This window comes from Pelobates fuscus, chromosome 2, assembly GCF_036172605.1.
Source record: "Pelobates fuscus isolate aPelFus1 chromosome 2, aPelFus1.pri, whole genome shotgun sequence".
NCBI lineage: Eukaryota > Metazoa > Chordata > Amphibia > Anura > Pelobatidae > Pelobates > Pelobates fuscus.
The window spans coordinates 170,455,704-170,472,377 of record NC_086318.1 but is presented as its reverse complement, the minus strand read 5'-3'; the positions used below and the strand labels follow the sequence as shown (position 1 = coordinate 170,472,377).

General features: G+C 42.0%; 1 protein-coding gene across 3 annotated transcripts in view; it reads right to left on the bottom strand.

Annotated features, from left to right (window-relative positions):
• Positions 1 to 15,773: 15,773 nt before the first annotated feature.
• ZNF451 (zinc finger protein 451) overlaps positions 15,774 to 16,674 on the bottom strand; it is a 36,706-nt gene continuing 35,805 nt past the window's right edge. For all 3 annotated transcript variants that reach the window (XM_063442951.1, XM_063442953.1, XM_063442952.1), the window contains exon 14: positions 15,774 to 16,375. In XM_063442951.1, coding sequence (XP_063299021.1) covers positions 16,299 to 16,375 — 77 coding nt within the window. In that variant the 3' untranslated portion in view covers positions 15,774 to 16,298. The remainder of the gene's footprint in view (positions 16,376 to 16,674) is intronic.

The window sequence follows — 16,674 nt, the reverse complement described above, 5'->3', positions numbered from 1 at the left end:
TGTCAGTGGGCAATTTTGGTTAGATGTACTACGTGATAATATAAGTACAAGTGGGTCGATGTAATAGACTACAGGCTAATCTAGGGCATTTGTTTTGCCATATAAATGTGTCGGTCGCCCTTTGTATGCCTGCTAAATCTCCATAGGTGACTCTTACTGGTAGGGTTTGAAACAAAAACAACAATTGAGGGAGAATGATCTTCTTGATTATGTGTACCACTAGGAAATTGGTTTGTCCATCCACTGTTCTAGTTCTCTAATGAGGGTGTGGAATAAACTAATATAATTACGTTTAAACAGTAAGGTGGAATCTGCTGTTAGGCGAACGCCCAGGTAGTAAACTCCTCTGTGGAGATTTTTAGGTGGTATTTACTTCGAATAAACGCCATATTCGGAGCCGAAAGGGCACAGATACTGATTTGGTCAAGTTGCCTTTATATCCTGCGAGATTACCGTAACGGTGTAATAGTGTCCTCAAGTGTGTCAGAGAGTTAATTGCATCGTTAAGAGTAAGGAGGACATCATCAGAATAAGCCGATACCTTGAATTGTTGTGCCTACACCCCCACTACTAAATATGCAGATGTGTCCTGATGGCCTGCAATAGTGGTTCCAAGATAAGTGCGAACAGGAGCGGGGATTGGGGGCACCGCTGTCTCGTTCCGTTGCCTAAGGGGAATGAGGTCTTACTAGCTCCTGTTTTTAACATCTGTGCTCGTAAGTCAGTGTATAAGGCCTGGATTGAAGGCACTTTTGACTCCGCCATACACCACGTTAGGTCCGCTCCATGGCAGGGGTTTTCATACAGTTGTCATTCCGGGTGTATTAGCCATGTGAGAAGAGGTGTGAACCACTATGACAATATAATTCTATTTTTTTTATTTATCATGCAACACAGGCCCATGAGAATCACATAATTATACTTATTAATTTACGCGTAAAGCTTCACAAATTATGATACTCAGGTGGGGGTCGATCTCCATGTGTGCCACAGCATCCCTGGAACAATCGGAAGGAGGGCATATAGAAGTGAATTTTGTTTCATATAGCAGTCAAAGCAGGGACTCTGGGAGCCGAAAAGGATTTCCAGACTCTAGCTATCAATTGACGAGCTGCCTGTCAACACAATTTGGTAGATTAGTTTACAGGCCACCTGTTTGGTCCCGGGTGGTAAGACCAGTAGAAGATACATTTGTGGAGTAAAGGGGATAGAACAGCCCGTAGACTGCAAGATAATGTCGTCTACCTTCTGCCATAAGGGCAGCAAGGTCGAAACAGTGCCACCATGCAAATTTGTTTTCATATTGAAATAGACGTATGTGGTATTTTGTCAGGCAGACTTTGTTTGTAATAGCTTAAGACAAATGATTTGAGTTGTAAGTATTAATGGGGGGTACATGGAAGACTGTATTTTTCTGACAGGTGGTCAAAATTCAGATGGGTATTATTTTGAAAAATATGGTACAGATGTGTAATCCACACCGCATTCCATGTGGCTGTGTGAAATGTAGGTATACATTAAGGGCACATATTACTCCGATTTTGAAGCAAGGTAAAATCCCCTATGAAGTGAGTAATTATCGTCCTATTTCTTTGGTCAATGTCGAAGTTATGCTTTATGCCGCAATTTTAGTGGAACGATTAAAAATAGTATTGCCATCACTCATTCAACGGGACCAGATAGGCTTTATGCTGGGTAGGCACTCCTCTAATAACATGCGTAGGGTCCTAGATCTACTGGAGTGGGCTCGGACTGAGGGAACCCCCCTCCTGACCCTGTCAGTGGATGCAGAAAAAGCCTTCGACAGGGTCAGATGGGGGTTCTTGAGGAGAACTCTATCGCAGTTCGGCTTCGAAGGGTGGTTTATGGGTGCGGTAGGAGCCATATATTCGAATCCTTCAGCCCGCATAGTAGCCCGTGATTTATGCTCAGAATGGTTCAGTATTAATAATGGGACAAGGCAGGGGTGTCCTCTCTCTCCCCTATTATATGTTTTATCAATAGAACCTCTGGCCAATGACATCAGACAAAATGTTAGGATCAAAGGATTGGGAACTCAGGATGATGAATGGAAGATATGTTTGTATGCAGACGATATCCTAATTTCTATTACTGATCCACATGTTTCTCTTCCACATTTAATGCAAGAATTTAATTATAGTATTGTCTCAAATTACAGCTTGAATATTAATAAAACAACAGCTATGTCTATTAATATACAAAAAGACAAACTAACTTCGTTAAAGAAAGATTTTAATTTTAAACGGACGGAAAAAGAGTTCATATACCTGGGGGTGACTATCTCTGCAGATATAAGGCGGACCATGGAAATACATTTTTTGAAATTGTTTAAAGAGACCAACCTCTTATTAAAAGAATGGAGAGTGCATGAAATTTCCTGGTGGGGAAGGATTAACACTATTAAAGCCTATATAATCCCTAAATGGGCTTACCTATTTGGTATGCTCCCTCTCTGGATCTCTAGCCATTTGTTAAATATGCTGCAAAGTAGTATTACATCTTATATCTGGAGAGGGAAGAGACCAAGAATCAATACATATACTCTATCAAGGAAGGCCCAACAGGGGGGATTGGGCTACCCCTTAATTACTCAAATATATCAGGCCAATATGCTGGTCCATGCTAGTAATTTACTATTAAGTGATTCCAAAAACCAAGCTTGGTACAACATTGAGTCAGCTAGAATTGGACCAGATAATCTTGAGCTTCTCCTATGGAGAGAGGCAAGCCAGAATAAGCAAGTGGTCGAGATTACATCCCAATCTCCCCTGTCTTTATCACAGACATTAAAAGAATGGAATACTATAAAGAAAAAGCTGAATATCAATAAAAAAACAACTTTATGAGAACCTTAGATTAAGTTTTTTAGAACACTATATGTTAGAGATTAACTTGGTAAACTGGTATAAAAATTCTAACTATAAGATAAAAGATCTCTATGATGAACAACAATTGAAAAGCTTTGAAGTTCTTAAAAAACTGTTGGATTTACCTTCTAGAGAAATATTTAACTACCTTCGTATCAAGAGCTATCTTAAAGATAATATACTAACGTTAGATGGCCGTTTGGGTAAACTGTTAAGGAAAATGTTCTCCAGTTTTATGGTAAAAAAGGTATTCTCTCTTGCGATAGAAGTAATAAAACTCAAGGGGACCCCAGACATTCCCAAAGCTTTAACTAAATGGGAAAATAAATTAGCAATATCTATTCCATTCAATAATTGCTGTAAATCCTTTATGATGACTAAAAAAGCCATTCACTGTCTGAATATTCTAGAGACCTTTACCAAAATCCGGTATAGGTGGTATCTGGTACCGACTAGACTTGCAAAAATATCCAACACTAACCCGTCAAATTGCTGGCGGTGTTTTCACCCAGACGGTTCTATGCTCCATATTTGGTGGGCTTGTCCCAGAATTAAGCCTCTTTGGAGTACTTCATTTAATCTTATATATAGGATTGGAGTTTTATGCCTGGAGCATAAAGCGGAAATTGCCCTTCTCCATCTTACGGGTGTAGAAATAAAAGATAATCTCGATATTGTGATGGCAACTAAATACTAATTGCTAGATTTTGGAAAAGTACTGAGATCCCTACTAGAGACCAAGTTAAAGCCCAATTACTATACCAATTTGAGATAGAAAAAGGGTTGATCTTCATGAATGATCATTTTAACGTTAATATTTTTTTTTTTTTTTTTAATTCTTTATTTTTGCAGTGCATATAGTGGTAACAGTCAGGCACGTGGTACCCCAAAGGCAATCCGCATGCATGTTTCTAAAACAAAGAGTGACAACATGGAAAGCATTAGGGTATGGTAGTACAATGCACTATTTTTAGATTTATGAACAGGCTTAGATCATGCTATTTAGTCGTATTATAGATTATAAGATAGATTTTCAATAGTGGTAACAAGCGCTGCCAACGTTAGGTATTACTAGTAGTCAACGCTACCGACAACAGGTATCCGAAGGTCTATGTAAATTAGTTACACAACATCACTGAACTGACAGGTTATACGTGTTATTTAGTGGATGTGTGTGCAAACAAGCCGCTAGGGTCGAAGAACGATTATTAGTGTATCCCTATGCCATGTTGCTAGTATTAGAAAATGATGAGGGCTTAAAAGTGGCGGTTAGGTATACATGCTAAGCCAGACTAGCGAGTCTCCAGTGTGGGGCGCGGTGTTGCGCTAAACGCCAACCTAGTGGACTGAAAAGCCTGATCATATTGTATATCATGCTAAATTAACAAGCTTGTGAGACAGGCCTACAAGAGTCCACAATATCGCACATGAATTAGGTACTGGTACTGACAGTGTGGTACTCAGAGAAGCTGCACTTTTTTGGTACATTATAACAAGATAGTAACAATTTTATGATCGAGAGAATATAAACTTAAGTCCATGTAAGCTGGATCATATCAGGTGACCGCCAGGTTAAACCGGGTCTGCCAGCGCCATCACTGGAACTTGCCTGCAAGCCGTCCGGGTCTTCATATCCCTGCATTCAATGCCCAGTCTATGGGGAGGTCGTCGATCGCTCTGCAATGGGCATGTTTCATGCAGATATGCACCTTTCTTAAGAGTAGGAGGCTGCACTGCGTCTGGGTGTCTTGTGGTGCACCTGCACGATGATCCGCCATCTTGTGGGGTTAGGACTTTGGGCACATGTGGAGGCCAGAAATGCAGAGTGGTCAAAAGGGATCCATTTGTGGTCAGTGACAGCTAATGCCTCTGCGCCAGCTTGCCTGTCGTTGAACCACACTGCCTGAACAGTCTCCTCAGTGGGGGCCTCCCGTCAGTCAGCTTTGACCGCTCCAGCTCGTACCCGTTGCCGGCGGGTGACGGCCATTTTGGGAAATACCGCTGGTGAGTTGTCTGCAGCAGGGTGGTTGTTTCGTCCCCGCGTGTCGGATACATGACAGGAGTTGCTGCTTGTGCGGGCAGACCGGGATGACCCCCCCGGTCCAGAGGGGGGGGGGACGCCGGACACCGGCTGGAGACCCGGGAGAGCGGCCGTCTCGTCCCGGCTCAAGCTCCTCACGCCTCGGGCCTTCATCGGGTTACGGAGGGCAGCTTGTGGGGTATCCCCTCGAACCCCAGGTTCTGGGGATCAGGGTGGTAGTTGGTGCGGGTGGCTATTAAGATTTGTGCCCCCAGTTTGCTCCGTTTTCGGGCCTCAAAGCGGGAGCTCAGACAAAACGTGTCTGATCCCGTCGGCGGTCCGGCCCCGCCCCCCTTAACGTTAATATTTTGACGCTATGTTCAAACCTTATTGACAAGACTAGAGGGCTTTATTGAGGTGAACTTAATGGAAAAATTTATTATGACCTTCCTAGACCCAGTTGAAACCCAGTATTGATAATACCTCATGGGCTCCTTGACCATATATCTGATATTAGTGGTATTGTTTATGGAATTTTTGACCTGACATATTTCTATAATATCTTGGATCAGTTTTGTTCGTATTGTATGTCTTATTCATGTGGGTATTGGTTCTTGTGATGTTTCTTTGGATTTCGGGGTCTGTATCTTTGGATTTCGGGGTCTGTATCCTTGGTTCCCCTGGAGGAATTGGAGCCAAGGACACCAGGTAGCATGATATTCATGATATTCGTCATATTTAAGAGTAAAAGAGTAGGATAGTTCTTCCATCGTTCTAATGGAGTCTACTCTGGCTATCCAGGCTCTTATGGTAGGGGCTGTGGATTGTTTCCACATTGTAGGAATGAGAGCGTTCGCTGCTGTTAGGAGGTGGTTGAGGAGTATTCGTTGGTGTTTGGCCATGGGTTGGTGATAGAGGAGGAACAGCATGGTTTCGGGTTTCTTGGGGAGATTGATGCCCGTTATAGTACCTATAAGGTTGGCAATCTTTCCCTAGTAGTCTTGGATCACAGGGCATAGCCACCAAATGTGGCTTGTGGTTCCCGCTACTTGCTTGCACCGCCAGCAAATGTTGGGCGAGTTAGGGAAGAATCTATTGATGCGGGTGGGGGTATAATGCCACCTAGCTATCCTTTTGTAATTGCCTTCATGGGTGCTATTGCTCCTAGATGTGTGGAAGATGTTTTTGAATTTTTTTTGCCAATCTTTTGTTTGAATCTGTGTGTTCAGGTCCCTGTCCCACTTTATTGGGAAGTTCGGTAGGGTCTCCTCCTGTTGTAGGCGTATTGTTTTGTAGAACGTTGAGATTAGTCCCATGCGCAGTGTACGGCGTGAGCATTGTGTTTCAAATAATGTGAGGTTTCTATGGCCTTGGAGGAGTGTTTGGTTTGATTGTATGAAGTGTTTGATCTGTGAGTGTCTAAGTCTGGTCATACCCGAAGGTTCAGAGTTCGGAATTAGGTACTCTAGGGGGGCTATTCCCTTGTCGTTGAGAACGTCGCCTAAGGAGAGTGTGTGGGTCTGTTTAGGAAAGCTCTGGAAGGCTGTTGGGTTTGAGCCAGGGAGAAAGGATGGGTTCTCTGTTAATGGATATAGTGGTGATGGGTGAGGTGCTATGTGTTTTTCCTTCCTGAGTTTATGCCAGGTCCGCAGTGTGTGTGTTATCGTCGGGTGAAATGCAGCATTGTGTGTTTTTAGATCTGTCTCCCGTCCTAGCCAGGGGACGTTATGGAGTGGGGTCTTTAAAAAGTTGGCTTCGATCTGTACCCATTGGGTGTCGTTGCGGGGATGCGCCCATTCGTATATTCTCGTGAGGCTGATGGCGTTATGGTAGGTCACTAGGTCGGGGAGTCCAAGACCTCCCTTTTGTTTACTCTTAGTTAGACAGTCATATTGGAGTCTGGGGGGTTTTCCAGCCCAAATGAATGTGTTGAATATCTTTTTGGTTTGTGCGAAGAAGGGCGAAGTTTGGGAAGTACATTCATTTTTAGAATATTGACCCTGCAGAGCCATCCAAATTGTGGTTTGTTCCAAGCTTTGAGGTCGGCTGCTATAGTGGCTAGGAGGGGGAGGGAAGTTGATATCGAAAGTTCGGTCTAGTTGTGTGGCCAAATGGACTCCTAGGTATTTAACCGATTCTGGGGGCCACTGGAAGGGGTACTTTTTGCGGAATGTGGAAATAGTACCTCGAGATAGGTTAAGGGGGAGAATTTCACTTTTACCTACATTGATTTTGTATTTGGAAACCTGGTGATACATCTATATCTCTTGTAGGAGGTGAGTTAGTGAGGTCTCCGGGTTTGAAATCGTGAATGCTGTGACCTTATACTCGTTATGTGCTACTTTAAGGCCTGTTATGCCTGGGCAGTCTCTGATACCCTGGAGAAAGGGTTCCATCGTGAGAATGAATAATAGTGGGGAGAGGGGGCAACCCTGTCTCGTGCCATTGGTTATATGTATTATATCGGAGAGTTGGCCGTTGACTCTTATCGTCGCCCCTGATTTGGAGTATATGGCCGCTATCCATTTGGTCCAGTTTGGGCCAAAACCTAATGCTTGCAGTGTATTTTTGAGCAGGGACCAGTCTACCCTATCAAACGCCTTCTCGGCATCAATGGTGAGTATAAGGCTTTGGGACTGATCTATCTTGGCGGTGTGGATGAGGCTGAGCAGTTTTGTCGTATTATTTTTCGCTTCACGCCCCGGCACGAATCCTGATTGGTCTGGGTCAATTAGCCCTCCAAGTACTGGTTTCAGACATTCAGCTAGGATCTTGGTGAAGATCTTAAGATCTCCGTTGATGAGGGAGATAGGGCGGTAACTCCCACAATCCTCGGGATCCTTCCCTGGTTTATGTATAAGGGTTATGTGGGCCTCTAAGGATTCATTTGGGAAAGTGTGTTCTGACGTGAGCGCGTTAAATGCAGCCACGAAGGGTAACTTTAGGGTATTCGAGAACGTGAGTGTGATGTTTCTATATTTCGATATTGCATATTACATTTTTACGCACTGGAAGATTTATCTTCTACATACATACAATGTAATTTGCCATACCTGTGTGTGTTTTACTCGAGAAAGGATGTCTTTTTTGTAGTACCTTTCTCGGTTGCTGTACTGTATATTTATATTGTTATAAAACTCAATAAAAAAGGATTGAAATAAAAAAAAAAGAAATGTAGGTATACGATAGGTTAGGGCTCTAAGTGGTGTAGCGAGTGAAAGATCTGGTATGCTACTGAAGGAAGGTTTGTAGCTATATTTGGAGGGGTATGTTGCGAACACATGGTCTGAACTCACAGGGAAGCCACAGTAGGTATGGCAGGACATAAGGCTCTAGCCTCTTCTTTGCATTGCAACTCATTGGGGTGGTGCTGTGTTAATAGTGAGATACTACCAACGCCAATATAGAAGCAGTATAATAGGTTTGGACGTTGGGGACCATCAGGCCACCTCTCTTCTTTTCTTGTTTCTTTCCTGCCCAAATTAATTTATCCAAGTCTTGTTGGATACTTTTAAAAAAGGAGGGATTAGGATCGGGAAGGCGCAAAACAGGTATTGCATCTTAGGAAGTATGGACATTTTAAAAGCCTCGATCCTTTCTGTCCACGAGAAGAACAGTGGGGACCATTTATTCATTAATTTTTGGCAAGCCTTTCAGGTCTGAATGTAATTCGTTGCAAATGGTTCAGAGTGATTTTTAGTGAAAGTCACCCCCAAGTATTTAATAGAGTCTGACTTCCATTGAAAGAGGTATATGTGTTTAAGAGGTGATATGGTGGATGAGGGAATGCCAGTACTCAGAACCTGCATTTTGCTTGTGTTTAAGGAGTAGTAGGAAACTGATCCATACTCTCGGATCAGATTTAGAAGTGCTGGTAAGGATGTCTGTGATTCAGCATATTCATAAGGATATCATCAGTGAAGGCACTTACTTTTATTTCCCTATCAATGATTTGGATTTCCTTAATTTGTGTGTTCTCCCTGAAAAATTGTAGGAGCGACTCCAGGGCCATTACACAAAGCAAAGGGGAGAGGGGGCACCCCTGCCTATTACCGTTGGTAATACTAAATATGGGGGAGAGGAAACCCGCTTGTAACACTTTTGCCGCTGCGTCGGCATAGAGGGCAAAGATTTGTCGTATAACCTCCTGTGGGAACCCATAAGTGTCCAGGGTTTTCCCCAGTAAGTCCCAGCCGAGGCGGACAAACGCCTTCTTGGCATCCACTGCCAGTAAGAGACCGCCTTAGCTAGACCCCCAGAGGTGTTCCAAGACCAGCGAGAGCTTATATGTATTATCTTGGCCCTGTCTACCCTTAACAAAGCCCTGTTTGGTCATCACTGATTAAATAGGGCAAAAGCGTGTTTATTCAGTTGGCCAGGATCTGCGTAAATCTTTGCATCTGTATTAAGAAGGGAGATTGGGCAAAAGTTTTTACAGATGTTAGGTGGTTTCTCCTGCTTGGGAATGGTAACTATCGATGCCAATAACATTTCTACTGTCAGTGAACCTGTGCGGGAAACCGATAGGTAAACTTTGGTCAGGTGAGGGGCTAGGAGCTCAGCAACTTGCTTGTAATAAGCATTTGAACAGCCATCTGCTCCTGGTGATTTATTAGAGTGGAGGTGGAGGGCATGGAGAGTATCCAAGACTTCTCTGGTAGATATGGGTTGGGTTAAAGAGTGTATGTGCTCAGTGGTGAGTTTGGGCAACGTCATTCGTTGGAGGAAGTTGTCAATCTCCCTATGTGTAGGGATGTGGATATTGGCGTTGGAACCTTAATTATATACTTGGGTGTAAAAGTCAGCAAATTCTTCGCCAATTGCCTGGGGGCCAATCCGTTTTTTCAAATATTTTAAAAGTCAGAATTAATAAGCCTGTAACTTAGTGCTAGTGTATTATCTTTGTTGGCAATATTATGTTGGCTATGGCCATGTCGGTGTTTGGCTCTTCCCCTTGCATAAAGTGATTACATAGATTCGTGAGGTGAGGGGCCAGTTAGTCTCGGAACCACTTTTAGTAACTAATATATCCATCAGCCCGATTGCCGTTGAAAGCCATGATGGATGCTTTCAGTGACTCTGCCTCTTCCCTAGTAACCCTTGGCGAAGACAAATCTGTGAGGAAACTACGTAATTCTGAGGAGTATTTTATATTGTCTGATGTGAGGTGGGGGGAGTGGTTGTATAAGGCTGAAAAGCATGTTGTGAACACCTCATTGATAGCCTCAGGTGTGGTGACTAGTTCATTGGATATGGTGCTGATTTTGGTTATTAGTTTATGTCCATGTCTTGGTCGCAGAGCTCTGGCTAAGAGTGTGTCCATTTTATATGCTTTCTTATAAAATAATCATTTAGACCATAGCAGAGAGAAGGCCACCTCTTCAAGGGATATTTCCCTGATGGAGTGTCAAGTTCTCGTAATTTGGAACTGGTTAAATTTCTTTTATGTCGTTGCTCTGCTTTCCTCAGAGCAAATTGTAATTCCAATAAGAATCTTATTTTAGTTTGTTTTTTACGTGTGGCTACCTTTATGAAGTGCCTGCGAAATACATTCTTAAAGGATGCCCATACCATAGTAGGGTTTATATCTGGTCTAATGTTCTGTGCAAAATAATTTGTAATAGCTGTTCGTCACTTTTCTTGAGGAGGCTAGTGTTTAGTTTTCAGGACCAATTCGAGTTATATTGATGTTTGCCAACGGTGACCGTAATGTCCACATGATCTGACAAGTTGATACTGTCAATTTCTGGATGGGTGTGGAGTAGAATGTGAAGTCCTGGGTGTCGGGGAGGTTGAAGTCTCCCAACGTCTATAAAGCCCATGTGAGTCAGAAATGCATGCATAAGTTTGTCTTGCCCTCCTTGCCCCTGTGACCTAAGAGAGCCCGTTTTTGAACTTCTGTCGACCGACAGACATGGTACTGCATTAAAATCACCTCCAACCATGAGCACACCACCTCCTAAATTAGAGACCAAAGTTTCAAGAGTAGGCCAAAAGATATGGCTGGCACGTTGGGAGCGTACACATTTAATATATGGATTTTCGGATTATAGAGGGCACCCATAATATATAAGTAACGTCTATGGGTCCACCTGGATTACCATAACTTGGAGAGTGCATTTTTTAAGGATCAGAACATCTACCCCTGCCCGTTTGAGCATCGTTCTTGTCTAATATATGTCGGTATATAATCTGTCAATTTGACAGGTGCTGACCCGGGGAGATGCATTTCCTGAAGGAGTGCAATATCAACTTTTTATAGTTTTCAATTCTCTCAAAAGCAGTCTACATTTGTGGAGTTGAGACCTTTGACATTAATAGATAAGACTTTCAACGCCATACCGCAAAACTGCGTAATGTCAGCAAACATGGTAATTCGTGTGGTCTCATTTGGACCTGCAAGGGGCTTAAAAGGAGGCAGATCGGGAGCCAGGTGTCTAATCATGTTCCCCAGCGCCGCAGACAGTACCCAAGTGAGAAATTGGAAGTTGGGAATTTTAGAAAGTAAGATAGAAGAGCAGAGATAAAGAACAAAAACATAAGAGTCTTACACTTCACAGGGATGGAAACTCATCGCACCCTTCCACTGCGTGTCAAAACGCAAGTCACAGAAACGCTAGAACTTTATATAATACAACATCTACACCCTGTTCCAAATTATTATGCAAATAATATTTTAGTAAAATCTTACTTGTATTCAAGTCTCCAGCTGCTGGCTCTGCCCATGTCTGCCTCTGACCTGCTGACATCAGAAGTGGTGGTCTGAACCAAACACAATGCTTGCCCATAGGATTGGCTGATACTGTCAAAGAGGCAGATCAGGGCCAATACAAACCATTCCAGGCCAACCAGCATCTCCTCATAGAGATGAATTGAATCAATGCATCTCTATGGGGAAGATTCGTTATCTGCATGCAGAGGGAGGAGACACTGAATGTCACTGTGTAGCACTGCCCCAGGGAGCAACTCTAGCAGCCATCTGAGGAGTGGCCAGTGGCCACTAGACTGTAATTTAAACACTGCACTTTCTCTGAAAAGACAGTGTTTACAGCAAAAAGCCTGAATGGAATGATGCTCCTCACCATAAATACAATAAGCTCTAGTTGTTCTGCCAACAATAGTGTCCCTTTAATGGAAGAAAAGTATGCTCATATGAGTACTCTGCAGTATATCAGACAAGAAAAGGGGTTAATTGTTTTGCAAAACTGGGCCAAAGGAAAACAGTGGGGCTCACCCACGAAGTACCAGATGGACACCAATTGGCCGTGAGGCAGGAGAAGGTGAAGGGAAGCAGTCTTACTTTGCATTCTTTAATTTGTGTTAGAATATTTTTGAAATCACACCATCCACATTTTTATTTCTCCCACAGAATGCTATAGATAGAGAAAAGAAAATGGCAGCTATTTCACAAAATCTATAGCCAGTGGAAGAGCATAAGGGTATATTTTGGACTTTGTCTCCCCCCCCCCCCCCATCAGAGCACGGGTTCCCAACCCAGTCCTCAAGTACCCCCTAACAGTCCAGGATTTAGGGATTACCCAGTTGTGTCTACAGTTTATAGGGGGAAAAAACAAAAAGGGGGGCAGGGTCGGGCAGCCATGCCGACAGGCTGCAGGTCACTGGAGCTCCTGCGGAATCAAGCTAATTTGGGGGAAAATACCCACCTTATGCTGCATGAGAGCTCTGAAGACTCGGGAAATGGAGTCCTGGATTGTCCCGGTGTAGCTGGAGCACCTGTTACTGGGTGACTCTAGGTCCTGGAGAGACATTTTGGGGCTTGAGACCAGAGGCCTATCCAGGAGGAGAGTGGGGGCAGACGGCCGCTGACTCGCATTCCTATATGGCTACTATAAAATAGCTGGCGTCCTCCCGGTCTCTTTCACTCCCCCTCTGGGCCAGTGGTGGTTATCCCGGCCCCCACCAGGCAAGATGTCATCAACACCCAACTACAGGGCGACTAAACGCCAAAGGTAAACGGCTCCCACGAGGCCTGCTTAAAAGGGCCGACGGCGGCTTAACAACTCCACCGGCCTAAACATGGAGAACCCCCTAAGGCGCACGGAAGCAGACGGCTCCGCCACAATACGCCTAACCAGCGCTCCCTATCACCGGGACCAGAGACCAACCAAGGGGGTGTACCCAGAGAAGGCATACCCAAACATAACGCAGCCCGCACCTGAACACAGCGGCTTCAGTGGCACCGCATTTAGACCCACCAGAGGACCGGGAGACCCGGCAATCCGCAACCACGGTGCCCTCTGGCAGGACTTTGGGACTCAGAGGACTTTCTTATAGGGACTATCCCCAAGCATGGGAATAAACTGCCTTTCAACATCTCCTATGCAACCAGAGCCGGAGGTGACCCCGACATCGCACAATGACTGGCACCTAAGGCACACACCACGGAACCTACCGACAGCCTCAAAAGCAGTTACTGCGGCTGCATTTGATAATTAAACATACTGCACTGTCATTCACGTTATTATCACCGTTATAAGAAATGCCAGTTTGTTTTTTATGCCTAATGCTGACGATGACATAGTCTGCCCTGCTTTGCCTGGTGGTATATTACTTTACTTTTACACTTAATTTAGTTAAGCTTGTTACTTAATTATTTTCTAACATGTCAGTAAGTCAATCTGTATTTAAGCCTGTACTTATAACCTTACCTGACACACAAGACTAAAGCTCATAAAAGCGTAACTTAGCATACAAACTACAACTTAACTTTTAAAAAATGTACATATATCTCCATGTCACTAATGTACAAATGCTGTGTTTACATCACCTAACTCTGCCATTGTGGCATGGTCAAACGTTCTGTAAATCTCAAGCAACGCTCACCCACTGTTTATATTTTCTCTTACAAAACTAAAAATGTGCTGTATACTCATATGCCACGTTATGTTTCAACTGTTCGTTACATTACTGCTTGTGACTGCTATTGTGGCTGAACAAGCATATTGCTATACCATGCACAACAAAAATAAAGAATAAAAAAAAAACAAAAAAAAAAACATTTTAGACAACATAGTAATCCCTAAATCCACGACTGGTAAGGGGTACTTGAGGACTGAGTTGGAAATCCCTGCTCTAGAACATGGAAAGCCAGGAATAAAGCCTAGTCAGACAACCTTAATAGTAAGTGTCCTTGGGCAAGACACCTAACCATATATTTTACTCTACCGCTAATACTTTTCTAGAATTGTAAAGTGTGCTGGAATATATCGGAGCCATATAATGCTAATAATAAGAGGGCTATATGAAAATATTTTATTTCATGGCATGGTAAGATTCTGATGCGGCTCTTGTTCTAGCCATCAGACATAAATGTTCATCAAAATTCTTGACAAGATTTAAAAAAAAAAAAAAAAAAATAGATCAGGAGTCACATTTCCTTTAAACTTCTGATACTCTTAATTCCTCAAATATCTCTCATTTGCATGATTTTAAGTCTAATCTGACACGTTAGATTTGTTCTTAACCTGTTATATCAATAAATATAAGGAAAAAAAGGCGCTTCTTCAAGTTTTGTTTATTCTGGAGGTAAAAAAAAAAAAAAACACTTGACACCAATACAACAGGCAAATTTAATGGTTTATATTTCAGTTAAGCATGGCACAAGAGCAAAGCCTATCGATGCAACACAGATGTGAGTAAACATTTGTCAGAGCGTAACATAGCAAGCTTTATCGACATATCCTTTAGAAACTTAATTCACTAAATTGAGAACAGCGATTCAGTCCTGCAAATGCATAGTTAGAATAACTATGGGAAAGGGCTAGCTAATAATCCCTTCTGTCAATTATGGCTCATCAAGGCCCAGAGCTTGATTAAGAGGAACATGTCTATTTATACAGCTGAAGTTGGCCCTTATATCTCAGTTAGACAATCGTGCAGTGGTGGTCTCATTTCAACAAGTGACCCAATACCTTAGAGTGCAGTAATATCTTATCACAGACATTCCACATGTTGCCAAATAGTTGACTATTGTTGAAATGAGACCACCACTGCAGGATTGTCCAACAGAGATCCTGGTAAACATTTTTGTGATGTTTTTCAAATGTTAGAAGTCATTTAGGTTAATAAACAATAAAAATCAAAGTTTCAATACAAAGATGCAGACAGAGTAAGTGGGGTTTCAGAAAAGTGGGCTTGCCTAAAATATATAAAGGTATTTTATCAGTACTAATGGTATGAATCAGTCATTAATTATAGCTATATATGATGGTCCAACAACTTACTAGGCTTTGAATAATGCTTGCTGTTCTGCAAGATTTTGTGCTCAAGCTTTCCATTAAACATTTACCATTTGCAATGTAATATTTTCTGCAGTTTTTAACAATTATTATAATATTATTTATATAGCGCCAGCAAATTCTGTAGCGCTGTACAATGATTCTGCCATTACCTCTTGGATTGCACATCAATATATTTACATTAAATAACAGAGAAATTGAACTGTAGCAATCAACAGCTACAAAAACCAGTAAGGTAAAACGAGTTATTCACTCACATGGTGACATTATTATTTTGCCTCCATATAAAAAAAAAAAAAAAAATTGTAAACTTTTGTTATTTCTTATAGGGGACACAGGTCACCCAAATACCAGGACACTAGAGCGTTAGGAATACATGTTGTAGTGTCCTTTTAACATGCGAGTGAACTGATTAGAGCAACGTTCGTTAAGTTTGTTAAGATCTTAGGATTTTGTTACTGGTACTGCTGCTATACTCATTTTAATATAGAAAAATATATGAAAACCTAACATGAAACAGAATTACCACGTCCAAAGGTCAGAGCCACCGTTTGCAAGCACGTGCTACTTCTCCCAGCTGGACTACCACCACAGCTAAATGCCGGAACAGACAACCACCACCACAGGATAAACACATGTATATACGCAGGTACTCTGCAGATATATGATACGGACCTTTCCCCTTACACTCTTCTTTATAGGGTGTATTTACAAGGAGTGCCTTATATGCATTTGTAATGGAAAGGCAATTATGTGAAATAATATAGTTTGGGGTCAACAAAAGAAAACAAATGCATTTAAAATAATATTTATTATCTTTGTTCAAAATCATAAAACATAAGTAACAATACATATGCCCAGAACATAAATCTAACAATTAAATTGACTGAAATTAAAATTAACTCCCATCACCATAAAATAAATTTAAAGTAACACAAATACAAAAGGGCAAAATATACATTGCAACAAGTATAGTGAAATACTTCATGCTGTGTCTTACACACACACACACAATTTGCATTTTTTCCCCATACACTAAGTTTTCTAAGCTTTGATTAACAAAGACAAGAACGCCAAAGGTAGTACTGCATTAATGAAATAGGAAATGACTGATAATTATTTGAGAGACTATTACTTTTCTGTGCAATTATTGATTTCTTTGGTTACACTTTTAAGACATCTTCTTATGGCTTCTTCGAAGTTGGGATCTGCAGAAAAATAAAAGCAAACAGTAACAATGTAAATATTCTCAATTCCTAATTAACCCTTAAAGGGTTACTCCATTGTGGAATTTAATGCAGTATAATAATATACACTGCTCTGTGTGTATCTTTTTTTCCCCTCTTCAGTAGTCCATCCACGTAGCAAATACCAGTAAAAACTCACCTAAAGGTTTCGTTAACAGGCTTCTTACAGCGGTCTTTATGTAAAATCTTTCAGATGTTCAACACACTTGTCAGCAGCCCTGAACTTGAACTCAATTCTGATTTTTGGTTCCAGTCATAAT